The sequence below is a fragment of the Mustela nivalis genome, assembly GCF_964662115.1.
Source record: "Mustela nivalis genome assembly, chromosome: 20".
NCBI lineage: Eukaryota > Metazoa > Chordata > Mammalia > Carnivora > Mustelidae > Mustela > Mustela nivalis.
The window spans coordinates 7,215,697-7,241,623 of record NC_139039.1 but is presented as its reverse complement, the minus strand read 5'-3'; the positions used below and the strand labels follow the sequence as shown (position 1 = coordinate 7,241,623).

At 35.5% G+C, this 25,927-nt stretch overlaps 1 protein-coding gene across 6 annotated transcripts in view; it reads left to right on the top strand.

Moving 5' to 3' along the window:
• The window catches only part of LOC309855249 (disintegrin and metalloproteinase domain-containing protein 5-like), a 154,500-nt gene that overhangs the window by 34,643 nt on the left and 93,930 nt on the right, over window positions 1-25,927 (top strand). For all 6 annotated transcript variants that reach the window (XM_082715364.1, XM_082715361.1, XM_082715360.1 and 3 more), the window contains 3 exons: window positions 19,612-19,683; window positions 19,866-20,029; window positions 20,797-20,878. In XM_082715364.1, the coding sequence (XP_082571490.1) occupies window positions 19,612-19,683; window positions 19,866-20,029; window positions 20,797-20,878 (318 nt within the window). The remainder of the gene's footprint in view (window positions 1-19,611; window positions 19,684-19,865; window positions 20,030-20,796; window positions 20,879-25,927) is intronic.

Sequence of the window (25,927 nt, the reverse complement as noted above, 5' to 3'; positions counted from 1 at the left end):
CTGTAGTTAGGACCTATAATACAATGCTGAATTGTGTGGTGAAGGTGGACATGGTTATCTTTTTTCTTGTGCTTAGTAAAAAAGAAGACAGTCTTTCATTGTTGAGTGTGATATTGTCTGTGATCATATATGGCTTTTATTATGTTGAGGTACTTCTATTAGTTTGTTGGGTGTTTTTATGATATAATAGTGCTGAATTTTTTCACTTTTTTTTGGCATCAATTGAAATGATCATGTGGGGTTTTGTTGTCATTCATTTATTAATGCATGGAACTACATTGATTGATTTTTTAATATGTTAAACCATTCTTATGTTCCATGTATAAATCCCACTTGGTCATAATGTATGATTCCCTTAATGAACTTTTGAATTCATTTTGCTCTTATTTTATAAATGATTTTTGCATTAGTAATCACCAATGATAATTGACTTCTATTTTTCTTGTAGTTTCTTTATCTGGTTTTGGTATCAGGATAATGCTGACATCATAGAATGAGTTTGGAAATGTTTCTCCTATACAATTCTTAGTAAGAGCTTGAGGGAGATTAGTGTTAATTTTTCTTTAAATGTTTGGTTGAATTCTCTAGTGATTTCATATGGTCCTGAGCTTTTCTGTATTGAGATGTTTTTGATTACTGATCTGATATCCTTCCTCTTTATTTGTCTGGTCACATTTAAAAAATTTCTTTGTGATTTAGTTTTTTTCTTATTTTTAACTTTAATTTTTATTTATTTATTTATTTTTTATAAACATATATTTTTATCCCCAGGGGTACAGGTCTGTGAATCACCAGGTTTACACACTTCACAGCACTCACCAAAGCACATACCCTCCCCAATGTCCATGGTCCCACCCCCTTCTCCCAAACCCCCTCCCCCCAGCAACCCTCAGTTTGTTTTGTGAGATTAAGAGTCACTTATGGTTTGTCTCCCTCCCAATCCCATCTTGTTTCATTGATTCTTCTCCTACCCACTTAAGCCCCCATGTTGCATCACCACTTCCTCATATCAGGGAGATCATATGATAGTTGTCTTTCTCTGCTTGACTTACTTCGCTAAGCATGCTACGCTCTAGTTCCATCCATGTTGTCGCAAATGGCAAGATTTCATTTCTTTTGATGGCTGCATAGTATTGCATTGTGTATATATACCACTTCTTCTTGATCCATTCATCTGTTGATGGACATCTAGGTTCTTTCCAGTTTGGCTATTGTGGACATTGCTGCTATAAACATTCGGGTGCACGTACCCCTTTGGATCACTACGTTTGTATCTTTAGGGTAAATACCCAGTAGTGCAATTGCTAGGTCATAGGGCAGTTCTATTTTCAACATTTTGAGGAACCTCCATGCTGTTTTCCAGAGTGGCTGCAGCAGCTTGCATTCCTACCAACAGTGTAGGAGGGTTCCCCTTTCTCCGCATCCTCGCCAGCATCTGTCATTTCCTGACTTGTTGATTTTAGCCATTCTGACTGGTGTGAGGTGATATCTCATTGTGGTTTTGATTTGTATTTCCCTGATGCCGAGTGATATGGAGCACTTTTTCATGTGTCTGTTGGCTATCTGGATGTCATCTTTGCAGAAATGTCTGTTCATGTCCTCTGCCCATTTCTTGATTGGATTTTTTGTTCTTTGGGTGTTGAGTTTGCTAAGTTCTTTATAGATTCTGGACACTAGTCCTTTATCTGATATGTCATTTGCAAATATCTTCTCCCATTCTGTCAGTTGTCTTTTGGTTTTGTTAACTGTTTCCTTTGCTGTGCAAAAGCTTTTGATCTTGATGAAATCCCAATAGTTCATTTTTGCCCTTGCTTCCCTTGCCTTTGGCATTATTTCTAGGAAGATGTTGCTGCGGCAGAGGTCAAAGAGGTTGCTGCCTGTGCTCTCCTCAAGGACTTTGATGGATTCCTTTCGCACATTGAGGTCCTTCATCCATTTTGAGTCTATTTTCGTGTGTGGTGTAAGGAAATGGTCCAATTTCATTTTTCTGCACGTGGCTGTCCAGTTTTCCCAGCACCATTTATTGAAGAGGCTGTCTTTTTTCCATTGGACAGTCTTTCCTGCTTTGTCGAAGATTAGTTGACCATAGAGTTGAGGGTCTATTTCTGGGCTCTCTATTCTGTTCCATTGATCTATGTGTCTGTTTTTGTGCCAGTACCATGCTGTCTTGATGATGACAGCTTTGTAATAGAGCTTGAAGTCCGGAATTGTGATGCCACCAATGTTGGCTTTCTTTTTCAATATCCCTTTGGCTATTCAAGGTCTTTTCTGGTTCCATATAAATTTTAGAATTATTTGTTCCATTTCTTTGAAAAAGATGGATGGTACTTTGATAGGAATTGCATTAAATGTGTAGATTGCTTTAGGTAGCATAGACATTTTCACAATATTTATTCTTCCAATCCAGGAGCATGGAACATTTTTCCTTTTTTTTGTGTCTTCCTCAATTTCTTACATGAGTACTTTATAGTTTTCTGAGTATAGATTCTGTGTATCTTTGGTTAGGTTTATTCCTAGGTATCTTATGGTTTGGGGTGCAATTGTAAATGGGATTGACTCCTTAATTTCTCTTTCTTCTGTCTTGCTGTTGGTGTAGAGAAATGCAACTGATTTCTGTGCATTGATTTTATATCCCGACACTTTACTGAATTCCTGTATAAGTTCTAGCAGTTTTGGAGTGGAGTCTTTTGGGTTTTCCACATATAGTATCATATCATCTGCGAAGAGTGATAATTTGACTTCTTCTCTGCCGATATGCATGCCTTTAATATCCTTTTGTTGTCTGATTGCTGAGGCTAGGACCTCTAGTACTATGTTGAATAGCAGTGGTGATATTGGACATCCCTGCCGTGTTCCTGAGCTTAGCAGAAAAGCTTTCAGTTTTTCTCCATTGAGAATGATATTTGCGGTGGGTTTTTCATAGATGGCTTTGATGATATTGAGGTATGTGCCCTCTATCCCTACACTTTGAAGAGTTTTGATCAGGAAGGGATGCTGTACTTTGTCAAATGCTTTTTCAGCATCTATTGAGAGTATCATATGGTTCTTGTTCTTTCTTTTATTGATGTGTTGTATCACATTGACTGATTTGCAGATGTTGAACCAACCTTGCAGCCCTGGAATAAATCCCACTTGGTCGTGGTGAATAATCCTTTTAATGTACTGTTGAATCCTATTGGCTAGTATTTTGTTGAGTATTTTCGCATCTGTGTTCATCAAGGATATTGGTCTATAGCTCTCTTTTTTGATGGGATCCTTGTCTGGTTTTGGGATCAAGGTGATGCTGGCCTCATAAAATGAGTTTGGAAGTTTTCCTTCCATTTCTATTTTTTGGAACTGTTACAGGAGAATAGGATTTAGTTCTTCTTTAAACGTTTGGTAGAATTCCCCCGGGAAGCCGTCTGGCCCTGGGCTTTTGTTTGTTTGCAGATTTTTAATGACTGCTTCAATCTCCTTACTGGTTATGGGTCTGTTCAGGCTTTCTATTTCTTCCTGGTTCAGTTGTGGTAGTTTATATGTTTCTAGGAATGCATCCATTTCTTCCAGATTGTCAAATTTGTTGGCGTAGAGTTGCTCATAGTATGTTCTTATAATAGTTTGTATTTCTTTGGTGTTAGTTGTGATCTCTCCTCTTTCATTCATGATTTTATTTATTTGGGTCCTTTCTCTTTTCTTTTTGATAAGTCGGGCCAGGAGTTTATCAATTTTATTAATTCTTTCAAAGAACCAGCTCCTAGTTTCGTTGATTTGCTCTGTTGTCTTTTTGGTTTCTATTTCATTGATTTCTGCTCTGATCTTTATGATTTCTCTTCTCCTCCTTGGCTTAGGGTTTCTTTCTTGTTCTTTCTCCAGCTCCTTTAGGTGTACGGTTAGGTTGTGTAGCGGAGACCTTTCTTGTTTCTTGAAAAAGGCTTGTACCGCTATATATTTTCCTCTCGGGACTGCCTTTGTTGTGTCCCACAGATTTTGAACCGTTGTAATTTCATTATCATTTGTTTCCATGTTTTTTTTCAATTATTCTTTAATTTCCCAGTTGACCCATTCATTCTTTAAGGATGCTGTTTAGTCTCCATGTATTTGGGTTCTTTTCAAACTTCCCTTTGTGGTTGAGTTCTAGCTTTAGAGCATTGTGGTCTAAAAATATGCAGGGAATGATCCCAATCTTTTGATACCGGTTGAGTCCTGATTTGGGACCAAGGATGTGATCTATTCTGGAGAATGTTCCATGTGCACTAGAGAAGAATGTGTATTCTGTTGGTTTCGGATGAAATGTTCTGAATATATCTGTCATGTCCATCTGGTCCAGTGTGTCATTTAAGGCCTTTATTTCCTTGCTGATCTTTTGCTTGGATGATCTGTCTATTTCAGTGAGGGGAGTGTTAATGTCCCCTACTATTATTGTATTATTGTTGATGTGTTTCTTTGACTTTGTTATTAATTGGTTTATATAGTTGGCTGCTCCCACGTTGGGGGCATAGATATTTAAAATTGTTAGATCTTCTTGTTGGACAGACCCTTTGAGTATGATATAGTGTCCTTCCTCATCTCTTATTATAGTCTTTGCTTGAAATCTAATTGATCTGATATAAGGATTGCCACTCCTGCTTTCTTCTGATGTCCATTAGCATGGTAAATTCTTTTCCACCCCCTCACTTTAAATCTGGAGGTGTCTTCGGGCTTAAAATGAGTTTCTTGGAGCAACATATAGATGGGTTTTGTCTTTTTATCCATTCTGATACCCTGTGTCTTTTGACAGGGGCATTTAGCCCATTCACATTCAGGGTAACTATTGCGAGATATTAATTTAGTGCCATTGTATTGCCCTTAAGGTGACTGTTACTGTATATGGTCTCTGTTCCTTTCTGATCTACCACTTGTAGGCTCTCTCTTTGCTTAGAGGACCCCTTTTAATATTTCCTGTAGAGCTGGTTTGGTGTTTGCAAATTCTTTCAGTTTTTGTTTGTCCTGGAAGCTTTTAATCTCTCCTTCTATTTTCAATGATAGCGTAGCTGGATATAGTATTCTTGGCTGCATGTTTTTCTCATTTAGTGCTCTGAAAATATCATGCCAGCTCTTTCTGGCCTGCCAGGTCTCTGTGGATAAGTCAGCTGCCAATCTAATATTTTTACCATTGTATGTTACAGACTTCTTTTCCCGGGCTGCTTTCAGATTTTCTCTTTGTCACTGAGACTTGTAAATTTTACTATTAGGTGACGGGGTGTGGGCCTTTTCTTATTGATTTTGAGGGGCCTTCTCTGAACCTCCTGAATTTTGATGCTCGTTCCCTTTGCCATATTGGGGAAATTCTCCCCAATAATTCTCTCCAGTATACCTTCTGCTCCCCTCTCTCTTTCTTCTTCTTCTGGAATCCCAATTATTCTAATGTTTTTTCGTCTTATGGTGTTACTTATCTCTCGAATTCTCCCCTCGTGGTCCAGTAGCTGTTTGTCCTTCTTTTGCTCAGCTTCTTTATTCTCTGTCATTTGGTCTTCTATATCACTAATTCTTTCTTCTGCCTCATTTATCCTAGCAGTGAGAGCCTCCATTTTTGATTGCACCTCATTAATAGCTTTTTTGATTTCAACTTGGTTAGATTTTAGTTCTTTTATTTCTCCAGAAGGGGCTTTTATATCTCTCGAGAGGGTTTCTCTAATATCTTCCATGCCTTTTTCGAGCCCGGCTAGAACCTTGAGAATTGTCATTCTGAACTCTAGATCTGACATATTACCAATGTCTGTATTGATTAGGTCCCTAGCCTTCGGTACTGCCTCTTGTTCTTTTTTTTTCTGTTGAATTTTTCCGTCTTGTCATTTTGTCCAGATAAGAGTATATGAAGGAGCAAGTAAAATACTAAAAGGGTGGCAACAACCCTAGGAAAATATGCTTTAACCAAATTAGAAGAGATCCCAAATCGTGAGGGGGTAGAAAGGGGATAAAAAGAGGTTCAAAAAGGAAGAAAGAAAAAAAAAGAAAAAAGGAAAAAAAAGAAAAGAATTAAAAAAAAGAAAACAAATAAGAAAAATATAAAAAAGAAAAAATATATATATTGGAGAAAGTAGTTAAAAAGCGTTAAAAAAGAAAAAGGTAAAAGTTAAAAAAAAAATTACCAGAAGGCGAGAAAAAAAAAAAATGAAAAAAGAAAAAAATCAAATTAACTGCAAGACTAAAAAAAAATCACAGGGAAAAAGCCATGAGTTCCGTGCTTGGCTTTCTCCTTCTCTGGAATTCTGCTGCTCTCCTTGGTATTAAAACCACACTCCTTGGTAGGTGAACTTGGTCTCGGCTGGATTTCTTGTTGATCTTCTGGGGGAGGGGCCTGTTGTAGTGATTTTCAAGTGTCTTTGCCCCAGCTGGAATTGCACCGCCCTTAACAGGGGCCGGGGTGAGTAATCCGCTCGGGTTTGCTTTCAGGAGCTTTTGTTCCCTGAGTGCTTTCCGTAGAGTTCTGGAGGACGGGAATACAAATGGCGGCCTCCTGGTCTCCCGCCCGGAGGAGCCGAGAGCCCAGGGCCCCACTCCTCAGTGCGCCCTCAGAGAACAGCGCCCAGTTACTCCCGTCTGCCTGACCTCCGGTCGCGCTCTGAGCTCACCGAGCCTGTGACTGGTTCAAGGTAACACCGAGCTGTGAGCTTACTGTCGACTCTGTCTCTGTAGCCGGCTTTCCCGTTCCAATACCCGCAAGCTCTGCGACACTCAGACACCCCCGATCCTTCTGTGACCCTGCGGGACCTGAGGCCACGCTTACCCCACGTGGGCTTCACCCCGGTTTAGCCTCTGGAGCGATGTCCCTCAGCAGAACAGACTTTTAAAAGTCCTGATTTTGTGCGCCGTTGCTCTGCTGCTTGCTGGGAGCCGGCCCCTCCCCCCGGGGTCTATCTTCCCGTTGCTTTGGATTCACTTCTCCGCCGGTCCTACCTTTCAGAAAGTGGTTGTTTTTCTGTTTCCAGAATTGCTGTTCTTCTTCTCTTCGATCTGCTGATGGATTTTCAGGTGTTTGCAATCTTTAGATAAGCTATCTAGCTGATCTCTGGCTAGCTGAAGTAGTCTCAGCCTGCTACTTCTCCGCCATCTTGACTCTGCCCCCTGGGTTGTATTTTTTTAATTGAAGTATAGTTGACATACAATGCTATATTAATTTCAGGTGTACAACAGAGAGATTGGACAATTCTGTATGTTATACAGTGCTCACCATGGTAAGTATAGTGACCATCTGTTACCATACAAAGCTACTACGGTATTATTGGCTAAATTCTCTAGGCTGTGCTTTTCATCCCCATGGATTATTTATTTTATAATGAATATTATACCTCTTAATGCCCTTCACATATTTTTCCCATGTTCTTGACCCTCCTCCTTTTTGGCAACTACCAGTTTTGTTCTCTGTATTTATGAGTCTGTTTCTATTTTTTTTTTTTTTGATTCCTCATATGAATGAAATCTTGTAGATTTGTCTTTTTATGTCTGACTTATTTCACTTGGAATAATACCCTGTAGATCTGCCCATGTTGTCACGAATGGCAAGATTTCATTGATTTTTATGACTAATATTCCATTGTTTATATATCACATCTTCTTATCCATTTATCCTTCAGTGGACACTTGGGTTACTTTCACAGCTTATCTATTTTAAATAATGCTTCAGTGAACATGAGTGGATTTATGTTTTCAAATTAGTGTTTTCATTTCCTCTGGGTAAATATCCAGCAGTGGAACTATTATATGGTATTGCTGTTGATAAGTTTTTAAGGATACAACCTCAATGTAACCTGTTGCTTACATTCCTACCAACAGAGCATGAGGGCTCCCTCCACATCCCATAGCAAGCTAACACTTGCTATTTCTTATCTTTTTGATATTAGCCATTCTGACAGGTGTGAGGTGATGTGTCATGGTGGTTTTGATTTGCATTTCCCTGATGATTACTGATGTTGAGAATCTGCTCATTTATTTCTTGGCCATCAGTATGTCTTCTGTGGAGAAAAGTCTATTCAGGTCCTCTATCCATTTTTAAATCAGATTATCTGTTTTTTTGGTGTTGAGGAACATGATTTCTTTATACATTTTGCATATTTACCCCTTATTGGATTGTTGGGAGCCTCATGCCTAGAAGGGGTTAACCCAATAGAGCAACAGTTCTTGGGAACCTCTTCAACCGAGGACTTCCATGGGTGGCAAGCTAGAGTGCCACCGTTTTCCCCTGGTGATTGTTATGAGAACATTGTAAGGTTTGGCTTGTTGCCATTGCAGCTGTGGTCTCAAGACTAAGTTAATAAGGCTCCTATGTTTTGTGAATATTGAGTTATGGCCTAAGTGTCCAAACCACGAAGGTCAAGGCTGTCTGATATCTCTGCATGGCCAGCTACTCTCAGGCCAAAATAGAAACTAGCACCAGATATACAGGAGGTGATTCCCTTACTGTGTGGTATAAATCAGAACTCTGCAAAATAAACTTTGGCACTATGGGACATTCTCCTTGGTGCTCCTCCTTCCCCCATCTCTTTGTCTCTTAATTTCTTTTCACCATCCTCTTACCCTCACATTCCTGGTCAGTTTCTCGCACCAGCCACGACATTGGATACATCATTGGAAATATCTTTTCCATTTGATAGTTTGCCTTTTAGGTTGTTTCCTTTGTTATGCAAAACCTTATTTTGATGTGGTCCAAAAATTTATTTTTGCTTTTGTTTCACTTGCCTGGGGAGACAGATTGAGAAAAAGATTGCTAAGGTTGATATCCTGGAGATTACTCCCTATGTTGCTTTCTTTTTTGTTTTATTTTTTTTTTTAAGATTTTATTTATTTATTTGACAGACAGAGGTCACAAGTGGGCAGAGAGGCAGGCAGAGAGAGAAAGAGGGGGAAGCAGAGTCCCTGCTGAGCAGAGAGCCCAATATGGGGCTCGATCCCAGGACCCTGGGATCATGACCTGAGCCAAAGGCAGAGGCTTTAACCCACTGAGCCACCCAGGTGCCCCCTATGTTCCCTATGTTTCTTTTTCTAGGAGTATCGTAATTGTACACCTTACATTTAAGTTTTTAATATTTTTGAGTTTATTTCCATTTATTTTCATTTATGTGTGTGGTATAAGAAGGTGGTCTAGTTTAATTCTTTTGCACATAGCTGTCCAGTTTTCCCAACATTATTGATTGGAGAGACTTTTTTCCTTCATTGCATATTTTTTGTTCCAGATTAATTGACCATATAATTGTAGGTTTTGGGTTTTCTGTTCTTTTTGTTTTTTTTTTTTTTCTTGCCTTATGTGTCTTGTGTGTGTGTGTGTGTGTGTGTGTGTGTGTGTTTACCACAACCACAGTGTTTTGATTACTGTAGCTTTGTGGTACAGCTTGAAATCTGGGATTGTGATACTTCCAGCTTTATCCTTTTTTCTCAAGATGGCTTTGCCTATTTGGAGTCTTTCATGGCTCTGTACAAATATTAAGATAATTTGTTCTATTTTTGTAAAAGATACTATTGGTATTTTGATAGGGATTGCATTGAATTTGTAGATTGCTTTAGGTAGTATGGACATTTTAACAATATTAATTCTTCCAACCCAAGAGCATGGTTAAGTTTCCATTTATTTCCTTTGTCTTCAATTTTTTTCATCAGTCTATTATAGTTTTCAGAGTATGCATGTTTTTCTTTTCCTTCATTAAATTTATTCTTAGGTAGTTTTTTTTTTCAGGTTTTAATTTAAATTCCAATTAATTAACATATAGTGTAATGTTAGTTTCAGGTAGAGAATTTAGTGACTCATCACTTACATACAACACTCAATGCTCATCACAACCGGTGCCCTCCTTAATACCCATTACCAGTTTAACCCATATCTCCCACCTCCCCTCCAGCATCCCTCAGTTTGTTGTCTATATTTAAGAGTTTGTTTTATCGTTTGCCTCTATTTCCCCCACCATGTTCATTTGTTTTTCTTGTTAAATTGCACATATGAGTGAAACCATACGGTATTTGTCTTACTCTATTTCATTTACCAAAGTACTCTCTAGCTCCATCCACATCATTGCAAATGGCAAGATTTCATTCTTTTTGATGGCTGAGTAATAGTTCAATAGTCTTCTTTATCCACGTATTAGTTGATGGACATTTGGGCTTTTTCTATAATTTGGCTATTGTCAATAAAGCTGCTATAAACATCAGGATGCAGTATCCCTTCAAATCAGTATTTTTGTATATAATTGTATAAATACCTAGTAGTGCAATAGCTGGAGTGTAGGGTATTTCTATTTTAACTTTTTAAGGAACCTCCATATTGTTTTCCAGAGTAGCTGCACCAGTTTGCATTCCCACCAACAGTGTGAGAGGGCATCTTTCTCTGCATCTTGACATCTGTTGTTTCCTGAGTTGTTTATTTTACCTATTCTGATTGGTGTGAGGTGGCATCTCATTGTGGTTTTGATTTGCATTTCCCTGTTGATAAGAGATGTTGAACATCTTTTCATGAGTCTGCTAGCCATCTGAATATCCTCTTTGGAACAATGTCTATTAATGTCTTCCCTTTTTTTAAACTGGGTTATTCATTTTTGGGGTGTTGAATTTGGTAAGTTCTTTATAGATTTTGGATACTTATGCTTTATCAGATATGTCATTTGCAAATATATTCTATTCTGGAAGTTGCCTTTTAGTTTTTTTGATTATTTCCTTCATTGTGCAGAAGCTTTTTATTTTGATAAAGTATGAATAGTCCATTTTTGATTTTATTTTCCTCACTTCTGGAGACGTATATAGTAAGAAGTTGCTGCAGCTGATGTCAGAGAGGTTGCTGCCTGTGTTTTCTTCTAGGATTTTGATGGTTTTCTGTCTCACATTTAGATTTTCATTTTGAATTTTTTTTTTTTTGGTATGGTGTAAGGAAGTGGTACAGTTTCATTCTTTTGAGTGTTGCTGTCCTCTTCCCAGCACCACTGTTGAAGTTGTCTTTTTCCCATTAGATAATCTTTCCTTCTTTGTTGAAGATTAGTTGGTCATATAGTTATAGGTCCATTTCTGGGTTTTGTATTTTGTTCTATTGATCTCTGTGTCTATTTTTGTGCCAGTATCATGTTGTCTTGATGACCACAGCTTTGTAATATAACTTAAAGTCTGGAATTATGGTGCTTCCAGCTTTGATTTTATTTTTCAAGATTGCTTTGGGTATTTAGAGTCTTCTGTGGTTCCATACAAATTTTGGGATTATTTGTTCCAGCACTGTGAAAAATGCTGGTGGTATTTTGATAGGGATAGCATTAAATATATAGATTGCTTTGGGTACTATAGACATTTTAACAATATTTATTCTTCTAGCCTATGAGCATGGAATGTTTTTCCACTTCTTTATGACATCTTCAATTTCTTTCATAAGTTTTTAATCATTTTCAGAGTATAGATATTTTCCTTCTTTGGTTAGGTTTATTCCTAAGTATCTTACAGTTTTTGTTGCAATTGTAAATGGGATTGATTCCTTGATTTCTCTTTCTGCCGCTTCATTATTGATTTATAGAGATGCAACAGATTTCTGTACATTGATTTTGTATCCTAGGACTTAAACTGAATTTGCATATCAGTTCTAGTAATTTCTTGGTGGAGTCTATTGGGTTTTCTACATAGAGTATCTTGTCACCTGCAAACAGTGAAAGTTTTACTTCTTCCTTGCTGATTTGGATGCCTTTTATTTCTTTTGTTGTCTGGTTGCAGAGGCTAGGACTTCCAGTATTATTTAAATAACAGCGGTGTGGGGTGCCTGGCTGGCTTGGTCAGTTAAAGCCTCTGCCTTTGGCTTGGGTCATGATCCCAGTGTCCTGGGATTGAGCCCCACATCGGACTCTCTGCTTAGCGGGGAGCCTGCTTCCTCCTCTCTCTCTGCCTCTCTGCCTACTTGTAATCTCTGTCAAATAAATAAATAAAATCTTTAAAACAAATAAATAAATAAATAAATAAATAAATAAATAAATAACAGCGGTGAAAGTGGACATCCCTATCTTATTCCTGACTGCAGAGGAAGAGTTCTCAGTTTTTCACCATTGAAGATGATATTAGCTGTGGTTTTTTGCGTATGGCCTTTATGATCTTGAAGTATGTTCTTTATGATCTTGAAGTATGTTCTTTATATCCCTATGTTGTTAGTGGTTTCCATCAAGAACGGATGTTGTACTCGTCAAAAGTTTTTTCTGCATCTATTTAGAGGATCATATGGTTCTTATCCTTTCTGTTACTGATGTGGAGTATCACATTGATTTGTGAATATTGAACCACTCCTGCAACCCAGGAATAAATCCCAATTGACTGTGGTGAATGATTTTTTTTTTTTTAATGTACTGTTGGATTCAATTTGCTAGTATTTTGCTGAGAATTTTTGCATCTGTATTGTTCAGGGATATTGTTCTGCAGTTCTCTTTTTCAATGTAATCTTTGTCTGGTTTGCCCTGACTATGTAATCTTTGTCAGGGATTGAAGTTGGAAGTTTTCCTTCTGCATTTATTATTTGGAATAGTTTGGGGAAAATAGGTATTAACCCTTGTTTATATGATTGGGAGAATTCCCCTGTGAAGCCATCTGCCTCTGTAATTTTTGTTTATTAGGAGATTTTTGGTTACTGATTTGATTTCTTTGCTGGTTATCAGTCTGTTCAAATTTTCTAATTCTTGTTTCAGGTTTGGTAGCTTATATGTTTTTTAGGAATTGATCTATTTCTTCCTAATTGCTTAATTTTTTGTCATATAATTTTTCACAATATTCTCTTATAATTGTATTTCTGTGGTATTGGTTGTGATTTCTCCTCTTTCATTCATGATTTTATTTATTTACATTCTTTATTCTTTTTGATAAGGATGGATAGGAGTTTATCAATTTCATTAATTTTTTCACAGAACTAGCTTCTGGTTTCAGTGATCTGTTCTACTTTTTTGTTGTTGTTTTTTATATCACTTATTTTTGCTTTAATCTTTAATAGTTCCCTTCTTCTGCTGGCTTTAGCCTTTAATTTTTGTTCTTTTTCTAGCTCCTTTAAGTGTAAGATTAGATGGTGTATTTGAGATTTTTCTCAATTTTTGTGGTAGGCTTGGACCATGTTTTCTGCATCCCAAGGGTTTTGGACTATTGTGTTCCCATTTTCATTTGTTTCCATGTGTGTGTTTTTTTAAAAAATTTCTTCTTTAATTTCCTGGTTAATCCATTCATTGTTTAGTAGGATGTTCTTTAACCTTCATGTATTTATTGTCTTTCCAAAAATTTTCTTATGGTTGACTTTAAGTTTCATAGCACTGTAGTCTGATTTTATGCATGGGATGATCTCCATCTTTTTCTTGGACTTGCTGAGGGCTGAGTTTATGTCCTAGCACGTGATCTATTCTGGAGACTGTTCCAAGTGCGCTGGAAAAGAATGTATATTCTCTTGCTTTAGGATAAAATGTTCTGAATGTATATGTTAAGTCCACTTGGTCCCTTGTGTCATTCAAAACCTTTGTTTCCTTGTGGATTTTCCCCTTCAAAGTTTAGGTTGTTGATGTTACACTTTACACATTTTTTAAAAAGATTTATTTATTTACTTGATAGTGAGTAAGCCTGAGCAAGGGAGGGGCAGACTCTGGCTGAGTGTGGAGACTGACATCGGGGTCAATCCCACAACCCATGAGATCATGATCTGAGCCAAAACCAAGTGTCAGATACATAACCAACTGAGCCCTCCAGGCCCTCCACACTTCACACATTTTAAATGAAGTATATCCTGTGATAGAGTATTTTAGTTATGGCTATATTTCATATTTCATATATTTTGTTTTTAATTTTTAAACTAAAGTTGTTAGTGATTACACTCACCATTAACATGTTATGGAATCTGACTTTAAGGATATGTTTATCATTATCAGATAGTTTTATATTGCCTTTATATGTTTTAATGATGCTAATTAGTGTTCTTTCAATTGCACTCAAAGAACTCTAACCATTTCTTGTATGTCAGGTTTAGTTGTGAAGAAGTCCCTCGGTTTTTGTTTGTTTAGGAAAGTCTTTATTGCTCCTTCATTTCTGAAGGACAGCTTGTCCAGTCATATTATTGGTGGATAGTGTTTTTCTTTCAATAGTTTGATTGTATTATTTCATTCTCTGCTGGCCTGCAAAGTTTCTATTGAATTATCTGCTATAGTCTTACAGAGCTTCTTTTGTAGGTGATTTGTTGCTTTTATACTGCTGCTTTCAAAATTATTTCTTTGGGACTTTTTTATTTTATTTTTTTAGTATTCAGTGATTCATTATTTCAATATAACACCCATTGCTCATTACAGCATATGCCCTCCTTAATACCCATCACCAGGTTATCACATCCCCTTTCCCTCCTCCCCTCTGAAACCCTCAGATTGTTTCCCAGAGTCCATAGTCTCTCATGGTTTGTGTCCCCCTCTGAATTCCCCCCCTTCAGTTTTCCCTTCCTTCCCCTAATGTCCTCTGTGCTATTCCTTATGTTTCATATATGAGTGAAACTTTATGATAACTGTCTTTTTCTGCATGAGTTATTTTACTTAGCATAATCCCCTCCAGTTCCATCCATGTCAGTGCCAATGCTGGGTATTCATCTTTTCTGATGGTTGAGTAATATTCCATCATATATATGAACCACATCTTTATCCATTAATCTGTTGAAGGGCATCTCGGCTCCTTCCACAGTTTGGCTATTGTGGATATGACTTTAGACAATTTAATTATAATGTTTCTGGAGGTAACTCTATCTGGATTCAACCATTTTTGCATCTTTTGGGCCTCATAGATCTGGATATCAATTTTCCCAGATTTGAGATGTCTCAGCCATTATTAATTTAAATATATTTTCTGTCCCATTTTCTTTAATCTTCTTCTGGTTTCCTATAAGACTCTCTTCATTTTTTTCATTCTTTGTTTTTTTGCTCCTCTGGATAATTTAATATGCCCTATATTGTAGATCATTGTTTTTTTTTTTTTGTTTTGTTTTTGTTTTTTTCTCCTTCACGGTCAAGTCTGCTCTTGGCATTCTCTATTGAATTCTTCAGTTGTATTTTTCAGGTCGAAGATGTCTATTTTTTTTTTTTTTTCATGGTTTCTTTTTGTAGAACTCCTCATTTTGTTAATGCTTTGTTTTCCTAATTTTATTTAATTGTATATTCTTGTGGTTCACTAAGCTTCTTTAAGGTGACTATTCTAGATTCTCTTACAATTTATAGAACTCCATATCATTGTGGTTAGTTATTGGAGCTCTATGAGTTTCTTTTGGTGCTATCATGTTTTCCCAAATCCTTATGATCCTCAGTTCTTTATGTCAACATCTGCCCATTTGAGTAAACAGTCTTTTTTTTCAGGCATTACAGGTTTGCTTTGGCATAGATATTCACTCACCATTTGGCTTAAATTGAGCTCTGGATGTATCAGCTGGTAGCATCCCTGGGCAGCTGGTGTTCACTATCAGTGTCTAGTTTTGGGTGAGGCTACTAACTGAGCTTTGAGGGTAGGTGCTGCTGGCTGAGAACAGTTGTGTAGGAACACTGGCTTAGTTACTTGCCCAGGTGAAGCTGTAGGATAGGCTCTGCAGTTTCCTGGATTCTCTAATCAGACTTCCTAGATTTCAGGACAGATATATTCTCAGTATTAGGCAAGGTTATGAATTAGGTTCTTGTCCTGGTGTGGCAGCAGAATGAGTCTCATGGCTTTTACAGCTCATGTTTGTGGACCCAAGTCAGGCAGCACTGTGTCCTGGGCAGATTGGGCTACTTGTTTTGCTCTACAGATATGGAAGGCCAAAAGCCATGTTATGTTCTCTATTTAAGTGCTATTGTAAGCAGGTATGTAGGATGGGTTATGTAGCATCTTGTTTGCTCTGGTAGATTTTTGGTTGGGTGGGATGAAGGCTGTATTCAGCAGTGAGCTGGGATATGAATTAGTTTCCAGGTGTGGTAGTGTCCTAATACAGAACACAATTGTGTTCTGCCTCTTGTTTGAGAATCAAATCAGACAGAATTATGCACTAAATTCCCTGGCTTGATGGGCCACCATCCTAGTTATGCAGATGGGTAGGATCACAAGGTGGGCTTTCTGCTCAAGAGTTGTTCTCATTGGAATGGCAAGATGGGATACATGGATTCCTGGAGCTCCAATTATGTTTTATTCTCAGATAGGATGGAGACTATATTCACATTTGGGGAGGGTGGTAAATTAGTTTCATGCCCCGTTTTGGCTGCACACTCTGCAGGCTCTTTAGATGCAGAGGCACTTGCTGAGGTCTCTGTTCAAGTGTCGTTAATTGGGCCTGCAGGGTGGGCTACCAAGATTTCTGGGAACTCCAGTTAAGATTTCTTTGTTAGCAGGGTTGGATGGAAGCTGTATTCAGTGATGGGTGGGACTACAGATTAGCTTCACTCTCTGGGAATATTATGTATTCAACATTAGATTTTAATATATAAATCATGTATTTGGTATTATTGAACTAATGTTGTTTCTTGCACATGATAATGGTGTAGTGGGAAAACAGGTGAAAATCCTTATTCTTAGGAATGACATGCTAAAGTGTTTGCAACTTAGTCTCAAAAAGTCCAGAAAAATGAACATTGTATGCCCAGATCTACCTCCATAGACAGATAAAGTTATATATAAAGAAATGTGTCTAACATTAATAGTAGATTAATCTAACTGAATGATTTAGAGGTAGCCTTTGAATTTTAATTTTTCTGTAGGTTGGGTTTTTTCATCATAAAAAGTAAGTGGTATTTACTAAAATTAGTGACTTCTTAATGTAATCATATGTAAGTTATACCTCAATAAAGTTCATCTGAAATTTTTGGAGTATAGTTACAACAAATAGTTATTTCAAAAAATCATTTACACAGACTTTATCACTAAGTGAAAAAGAAAGAGAAAGACACTGCTGAATCTTGGCAGAGTGTGGTATTGCCTCATTTTCATAGTCATAATCATCAAATTCTTAGTAAGAGTAATTAAGCACTTTGGAAAAAAACAAAACAAAACAAAAACAGTTGAATCCTGATAAGTCCTAGTCTGGAAATCTTTTATTTTTACCTCATAACAGGTCTTGTGGAGGTGGGTCTTTTGGATAAAAATGGAGAAACTTGTTTTACAATATTTAAAAATATCTGAATATACAGTCTCAAATATGTCACTTTGAAGTCAGTCCCCAAGTATTCTCATAATAACAACAAAAAAGTCAAAAGGAAATACCATGAGGACATGAATAAGAAAATAAAAAAAAAACTATAGATCAGCTTCATTGATTACAGTAATATGATTAGGTTATATATCTCTTCTAAAGTGCAAAGATTCTCAGATTCTGTGATATTTGTGAGAGAGCTTAAACAAAATGGCAGTTTTCAGTATAAAACATTAAAATAAAACCATTAAAAATATGCCAGGATTGTTAATCAAAAAGATGACGAAGATGGTATTACTAACAGATAAAGTAAAATTCAGGATACAAAGCCTAAAGTAGAAGAATGGGCTTATTTATGTAGAGAGACACAATTCATGTTGAAGTTGCATTTCTAATAATGAACACTTAGTTAACAAGTGAGTTATGAAGAAACTATAAAAACAAAACCTCTGGATATGTTCAGAATAAAGTAACAAAACTCAGAATTATAGTGGAGCACATTAAGGCATTTTTCTTAGCCTTTAACATACGGCAGAAAATGTTAACATATAAAGATCAAATTATTTATTACCCACTTTACTAACCTTTATTTACCTTTGTATCTTCTGAAAGGGCGCCACATATATTCAAGTATCTGAGGATGTCTATAGGAAATACATACATGGGGAGTGGTTTCCAGGTCACAAAGAAGACAGCAGTAATTTTGTAAAAGTAAAAACCAGTATGCCAAAACCCTACCATAATATACTAATACAATAAGGAATAGAAAGAGATAAGGAAAAATAGAATAAAAAGTTTTAAATACTACCATGAGTAAATTTTACAAAGTAGAAACACAATCCTATAATTATAAGCTATTTAGATATTAATGAATTCTATACAATAATTTAAAAACTTGAAGCATAAATATTAATCACAGCAGGCTAGGTTGCACTATGATAAAAAACGATCTTTTAAAAAAAGTATTTATTATCTTTTTAATTTAACTTAATTAGTTAAAAGCATATATAACTTAATTTAATAATAGTTGTTTAAAAATTGGATTGAAAATTTAAAAATCAGCTGTAGTGAATGAGTACAAGCCTGCTATAGCATACTACTGGATCACTATAATGTCTCCTTTTTCATTCCTGATTTTGGTAATTAATGTGGTCCTTTTATTTTTCTCTGCATTTTTAAAAATTATTTAAATTTTGTTAGTTATCACACAGTGCAATATTGGTTTCTAGAGCAGAATTCAATAATTCATCATTTGCATGTAACACCCGGTGCTCATCACACGTGCCTTCTTTAATACCCATCATCCATCTAGCACATCCTCCACCACCGCCCTCCATCAATCCTCAGTTTGTTCTCTGTCATTTGTTTCTTCTTTTTTTTTTTTTTTAGCAGGGGGCAGAGGGGCTGGGCAAAGGGAGAAGGAGAAGTAGGCTGAGCAGGGAGCCTGCTGCGGGATCAATCCCAGAACCCTGAGCTAAAGGCAGACATTTAACCAACTGAACCACCAAGGCACCCCTTGTTCTCTATCATTAAGAGTCAGTTATCAATTGTTTCCCTCTTTAATTTTTTTCTTTTCCCCTTCCCATATGTTCATCTGTTTTCTTTCTTAAATTCCACATATGACTAAGATAACATCCTTCTCTGACTGATTTAGCATAAATACACTCTAGCTTTAAAATACAGATTTGAAGGGGAACCTGCACCCCAATATTTACAGCAGCATTATCAACAATAGCCAAACTGTGGAACAAGCCCAAATGTCTATCAACTGATAAATGGACATCTGAAAGAAGATGTGGTATATGAATACCATGGAATAATATTCAGACATCCAAAAGAAAAAAAAAACAAAATCTTAATGCCTAAATACTGTTTATTTTTTATTCATGTGATGTTGGCCATGGATCTGGGTGACTCTCTAGGCGGCTGTCTTCCATGTGTTGGCTCAGCATTCCAAATGCTTAGGATTTTTGGTATTTCTATATTGATAGGTTTTCTCCCCCAAATTCTAAGCCTAGAGAAAAGCAGACCAGACAGGCATGAGCGACAGCAGAGAAACACTTCTTCTCAGAAGTGACATTTATCTCTGTCTTATTTCATTGTCCAAAGTGAATAAACTGGCCATGCCTATATTTAGAAAGGAAGGGCTCCTGAACTAGAATAGACCTAGATATTGCTAAGTAGGGAGAATGCCTACCACAGAGGATAGTACCAAAACTAAGTTTTCATAAACAATAAGTAATGCCACAAATTGAGTGCATTAAACATTAAAATCATGTTATTAAATATTTTTATTTACTTCTTATATACATTAAGTTACAAATTGAGTTTATTAATTTTTATGTCATTATTTATACATCATTATTGATTTCCTAACTTTCAACTGGAATGTAGCCCTATGGCTATTTTAGAATATACCACATTGTACATGTAAGGGTATGTAGTATATTCTTGATGGCAACCACTAGTTTCTAAAAATAATTATTCTTTTTCAGTTTGATTACATGGGCTCTGATGTAAAGGCTGTAACACGGAAGGTTATCCAGATAATTGGTTTTGTTAACACCGTAAGTTTTTAAAAGCAATTTTGTTTATATATTTTGTAAAAGTATAGGTAATATGAATTGATGTGTATAGCATTTTGCTGTGCTGTTAAATTCTCATAATCAAATACTGAATTAAATATATGCATTTTTATGGACATTTAATAGAGTGTTCAAATTTATTTAAAATTTATTATTTTTTTTAGATGTTTTCCCAGTTAAAACTGACTGTTGTAATATCTTCCATAGAAATATGGTCAAATAAAAACAAAATTTCTACTACAGGGAATCCTAACAATATATTATCTAGATTTTTAGAATGGAAATACAAACATATCTTCCGACCTCATCAGGTTGCATACTTATTTGCGTGAGTACAGTATTCCATATTTGTGTAGCATTAAAGGAATAACACAGAATGATTTCATATGTTAGTTATGAAAAATAAACATTTAATGAATAAATACTAATGTTCTATAAATTTGATAGACACCACAGGATGGGAAAAACACATAAGTCAAAAGTCCTTGTCTTCAAAGAGCTAATGTTGGTCGATAGTTAAAAACTTTTGTCAACTGACATAAAATTACCTGATATCAGTAAAACTGCATAAAAGTACTGAAAAAACTAAGGGAGATTAATTTTGTGTGATATAATTTCTTTGATTTCCTTTGCTTATAAAGTTATACTACTTGCTATCTCTACATTCTTGTCTCTCATCTGATTTTTTAATAATATGAATATATGGAATTGTTTCATGCTGTAGAATCTAATGCACAGAAAAATCTATTCATCTTTAATGAATAAATGAATAAGGAAATCACAGAAAATTTAATTTTTAGGGCTGTAAATGGATAGAGAACCAGAATAAAAATGATAAGCATTAGTCCAATAGACTTTTGCATAAATTATTAGACTTTATTCTTACTATACTTCCAAATGTTTATTAAATTTAAAATTTACAAAATATTGAAATACTTTTAACATTGATAGTTTGAGAAAAATGTATTTAGTTTAATTCAGAGTAGCATAAGGCTTAGGACACATTAATTGTTTAATAATGTTTGTTGCTATGAAAATGATTGTTATTAATTATATCACTCATATGCAGTTCTGAGGAAAATTATTATTTTTTAGCTTCAAGAAACATCCTAGTTTTTTAGGAGCCACATTTCCTGGAAAAATATGTAATAAAAATTTTGCAGTAGGAGTTGCTCTGGTATGTAATTATTTTCTAGTTCCTCATTATTTTAATGTTTCAAAATTTCCTAAATATTGTAGAGCATGAGTAAATATATTACTTATTCTACTTACCCTTTAATAGTTTTTTATATTACTAATTTGGAGCATAAATACTAAACTGTATGAAATTGCTTTTAAAAATAGAACATTTAGGGGCTCCTGGATGACTCAGTCCATTAAGGTCTAACTCTTGATTTTGGCACAGGTCATGATCTCAGAGTTGTGAAATGAAGCCCCATGTTGGGCTCCAGGCTCTGAGGGGAGTCTCCTTGGGATTCTCTCTCCATTTCCCTCTGCCCCTCTCTTCCTCTCTCTCTCTCTCTAAAATAAATAAATAAATCTTAAAAAAGAAAAAAAATTATAAATTGAATTGATTATAATGCCATATTGCTTTAAAAAACCTTATTTGACCCAAGTAAAAATTAAGTGTTTTAAACAGTGACATGCTTGCATCCATGTATATTACATAATCAGTGTAATTTTAATGTTAATTATTAGACATATCAGCTTTTCTCCCAACATTAATAATTGGTATAAATTCATGTGCTTTTAAATTATGTGTCTATTATTTTTTCTATTTTAAGATAATTATTTTATTATTGCATTCAATACTGTATTATATGTTTGTGATGAGCAGACCATTGGAGGAAGAAACAGCCATTAAATATTCATAATTACTGTTTTGCCAGATATGTTTTGCCAGATATGCCAGATACTGTTTGCCAGATTTGCCAAATATTCATAATTCTCAGTTTTGCCAGAAAAACTGAGAATGAGTGTCTACTACAGATTTATATTCCTTTTGCAGCAATTTGTATAAATAGTAGGGAAAGGAACTAATTGAGGGTGCTCGCAGAAAAAAATGTCTGCACTTTTATTCTGAGCCAGGAATATAATTGGTTGTGTTTTAGTAGCATGTACAATGAAGCAAATTGTTATTGACAGATTCAATATTTAAAATCAGTTCTAGTATGTGCTTGTTATTATTCCTATAAACTACAAATTGATTGATTAGATAAATCCAAAACCAGTTCTGGGGATTGTTACCATGGCTAGAGAACATCAGACATTTCATAGGGATTTGTTTTTATTATCAGTCCCTGCTTTTGGTTTTCCCTCAGCCAAAGTTGAGGAAAGGCCATCAGAAATTGTCCAGGTCTTCATCACTGTTAATTCTTGAAAATAATGATTCATTGTTGAGGACTAAGTTTTTGATCATGCCATGTGTGTGTATGTGTTTGTGTATAAAAATATAAAGCAGATTGTAAGAATTATTGAATATAAGTGGTTAGTATGTGTGTTTTCCTGGTGACATCCTTAAGCCTGAATTTTTATAATAGAAATATATAATTATAAAAGATAAATATATGAGCTAAGCAAGAATACTGTAAAAATATCAGTATAAAATTAAAATACAAATGTAAAAATAAATTATTTTTGTTTATACCAGCAACAGTTTGAAGATTAGATTTCAGAAAGATAGCTACCAATCATAACCATGAGAGACTATGGACTCTGAAAAACAATCTGAGGGTTTTGAAGGCATGGGGGGTGGAAGGTCGGGGTACCAGGTGGGTATTATAGAGGGCATGGATTGCATGGAGCACTGGGTGTGGTACAAAAACAATGAATACTGTTATGTTGAAAATAAATTAAAAAAAGAGTAAAAAATAATATTCTAAGTGCTTTTTTTAAGTGAAGAATTGAAAAAAAAAAGAATTACTTCCTTGAATATGGTGGCTTTAGTAATATTAAATATCTTGAAGTCAAGATAGATGAAGTCCTCCAGCTTTGTTCTTTGTGAATACTATATTGTCTGTATATAACTTTGCATTCTCGTATAGATTTTAAAATCAGCTTTTCTGTTTATACACAGACATATAAGCATACAGACACAGAGGTCTACTTAAATTTTGATTTTTAATTTTAATTTATGAATGAATTAGGGGAAAACTGTTATAACAACATTGGATCTTCCAGTGTCTACTAACATGGTTTATTTCTCCATTTACTGATGTCTTTAAAAAGTTCTTTGTAGAGCTTTCACATCTCCTGTTAAATTTATTCATAGCTATTTTACATATCTTGATGTTGTTGTGACTGGTATTGATTGTTAAAATTCATCCTCCAGTTTTTCACTGCCAATGTATACATATGTGGTCTATTTTTGTATATTTTTGTATATATAACCTTGATGAGTTTATATATGAGATCTATTATTTTTTCCAGATTTAATGAGATATAATCGACATATAACATTTTTAAAAGTACGGCATAATGATTGATATATGTGTATGTTGTGAAATATTTTCACTGTTAAGTTAGTGAACACGTCCATCATCTCACACAGGTGCCATTTGTGTGTGTGTGTGTGTATGTGTGTGTATGTGTGTGTGATAAGAACCTTTAAGTTCTACTCTCTCAGCAACTTTCAAATAGACAATACAATATTGTTAACTACAGTCATTATGCTGTACATTGTATCCTCAGAAACTAACAGATTGTACTCTGTAACCATTTTCACTCATTCCCACCCCTAGCAACCAACAATCTGTTCTCTGTTTCTTGGAGTTTGGTTGTGCTAGACTCCACATATAAGTGAGATCATATAGTACTTGTCCTTCTCTGCCAGACTAATTTGACTTGTGTAATGCCCTCAAGATTCACCCATGTTAAAAAAAAAAAAAAAAAAAAAAAAAAAAAAAAGATTCACCCATGTTGTCATAAATGGCAGGATTTCCTTCTTTTTTGTGACTGAATATCACAATTCTTTATCCATTCATTTGTCAGTGGACACTTAGGTTTTTACTGTATCATATATCTTGGCAATTGTGAATAGGGCTGCAATGAACATGGGGTACAAATATAGCCTTGAGAGAGGCTTTATTTTTTTCCAGATATATATACCCAGAAGTGGAATTGATGATTCATATGATAGCTCTATTTTTTATTTTTTCAGGAATCTCCATAATGTTTTCCATAGTGGTGGTACCAATTTACATTCTTATCAGCAGTGTACAAGGGTTCCATTTTGTCCACCAGCATGTATTATCGCTTGTCTCTTTGATAATAGTCATTCTAATAGGTGTGAGGTGATATCTCTTGTGCAATGATTAGTGAGGTTGAGCATGTATCTCCCATATATCTGTTGTCCATTTGGATATCCTCTTTGGAGGCATCTCTATTCAGGTCCTTTGAACATTTCTCTTTCTCTTTTTTTAAAGGTTTCATTTATTTGAGAGAGAGAGGGCTGGGGAGAAGGAGAAGCAGAGGGAGAGGGCCAAGCAGACTCCATGATGAGCACAGAGCCAAGATGGGGATTGATCTCACAACCCTGAGATCATGACCTGAGCTGAAATCAAGAGTTGGATGCCCAACCAACCGAGCTACCCAGGCCCTCCCCTTTGACCATTTCTTAATCAGTTGTGAATTCCTAATATATTAAGAATTATTAGTTGGTGTTTGGTAGTGAATTATATGAGTTTCTAATATATTTGGTATATTAACCCCTTATCAGAACTATAGTTTAAAATATTTTTTTCCTAATCTCTAGCTTGCCTTTTCATTTTGTTGATTGGTTCTTTTGCTGTACAAAACCTTTTTTTTTTTTTTTTTAAAGATTTTATTTATTTAGACAGAGAGAGAAGAGAGAGCAAGTGAGCATGAGAAGGGGAGGGCCAGAGGGAGAAGCAGACTTTCTGCTGAGCAGGGAGCCCGATGCAGGACTTTATCTGCATCATGATCCAGAATCATGACCTGAGCTGAAGGCAGTTGCCCAACCAGCTAAGCCACCCAGGGCCCCTGTACAAAACCTTTTATTTTAATGAAGCTTTAGTTGTTTTTTGTTTTGGTGTCATATCCATAAAATCATTACCAATACTAGTGTCAAAAGAGATTTTTTTTCATTATGTTTTCTAAGATTTATGATTTTACTTATTACATTTAAGTATTTAGTTCATTTTGAGTTCATTTTTGTTAAGTGGTATGAGAATAGGACTCTACTTTCATTATTTGCTTATTTTCAATACCGTGTTAAATGAAAGTAGTAGGAATGGGACCCATGTGTTGTTTTTGATCTTAGAAGAAAAGCTCTCAGTTTTTCACCTTTGAGTATGTAAACTGTGTGTTTGTCAAATATGGCCTTTATAATGTTAAGGTATGTTCCCTCTATACCCACTTTGTTGAGAGATTTTAATCATAAATGGATGTTGAATTTTGTCTATTTTCTATTCGTTGTCCATAGTTTCTTAGTTCTTTTTAAAATCTTCTCCTCTCTTTTTTTTTTTTGCCTTCTGTGATTTTAATTGTATTATCTCATAGTATTCCATTTTCTTTCCTTTCTTAGCATATCAATTATATTTTTAAAAAACTCCTTAATCAGTTGTCCTAGAGTTTATAGTATACATTTACAACTAATTTAGTTGTAGTCTAGTTTGAATTAACTAGACTAATCTAACTGAATTAAAGTAGAACTAACCTAGTTTATTTTCATCAGGTATCGGAAGACATACAGACATGGTATTGATTGTCATGCAGGAAGAAGTTTAACATACCTTTCCCTAGAAACAAAGGCATATCTGCAGGGGCCATCTGAGGGGCCATCTGAGGGTTATTTAGGCAGCATAGGGAACATGGTGGAAACATGGACAAGAGCCTCTGTTATTTCTTTAGGGAGGGATTGGTAAGGCAAAGTAAGCTGTCTTAAGATTGGCTAGTTTTAATAATTTCAGCAAGCTTTCTTGCACAGAGGCTGCACCTAGTTTTCTGGTACCTGTCTCTGATGTGATTTTTGGCAAGTGGAGAGTGGCCTAGAGTATGTGAGCCTGATAAAGGGATGGTATGGCATATGGGCTCTAGGTTGATTAGTTTGCATATAAAAGGCACACTTGGTGGTAAGTTTTTTATGATCTTAATTGGGTAACTCTGGGAGGGACAGACTAGCGTTGGAAAGACCCTAGATATCAAAGCATCACAATATAGAAGATCAAAGGCATAATTAATACAATTTGATTCATATTACCAAATT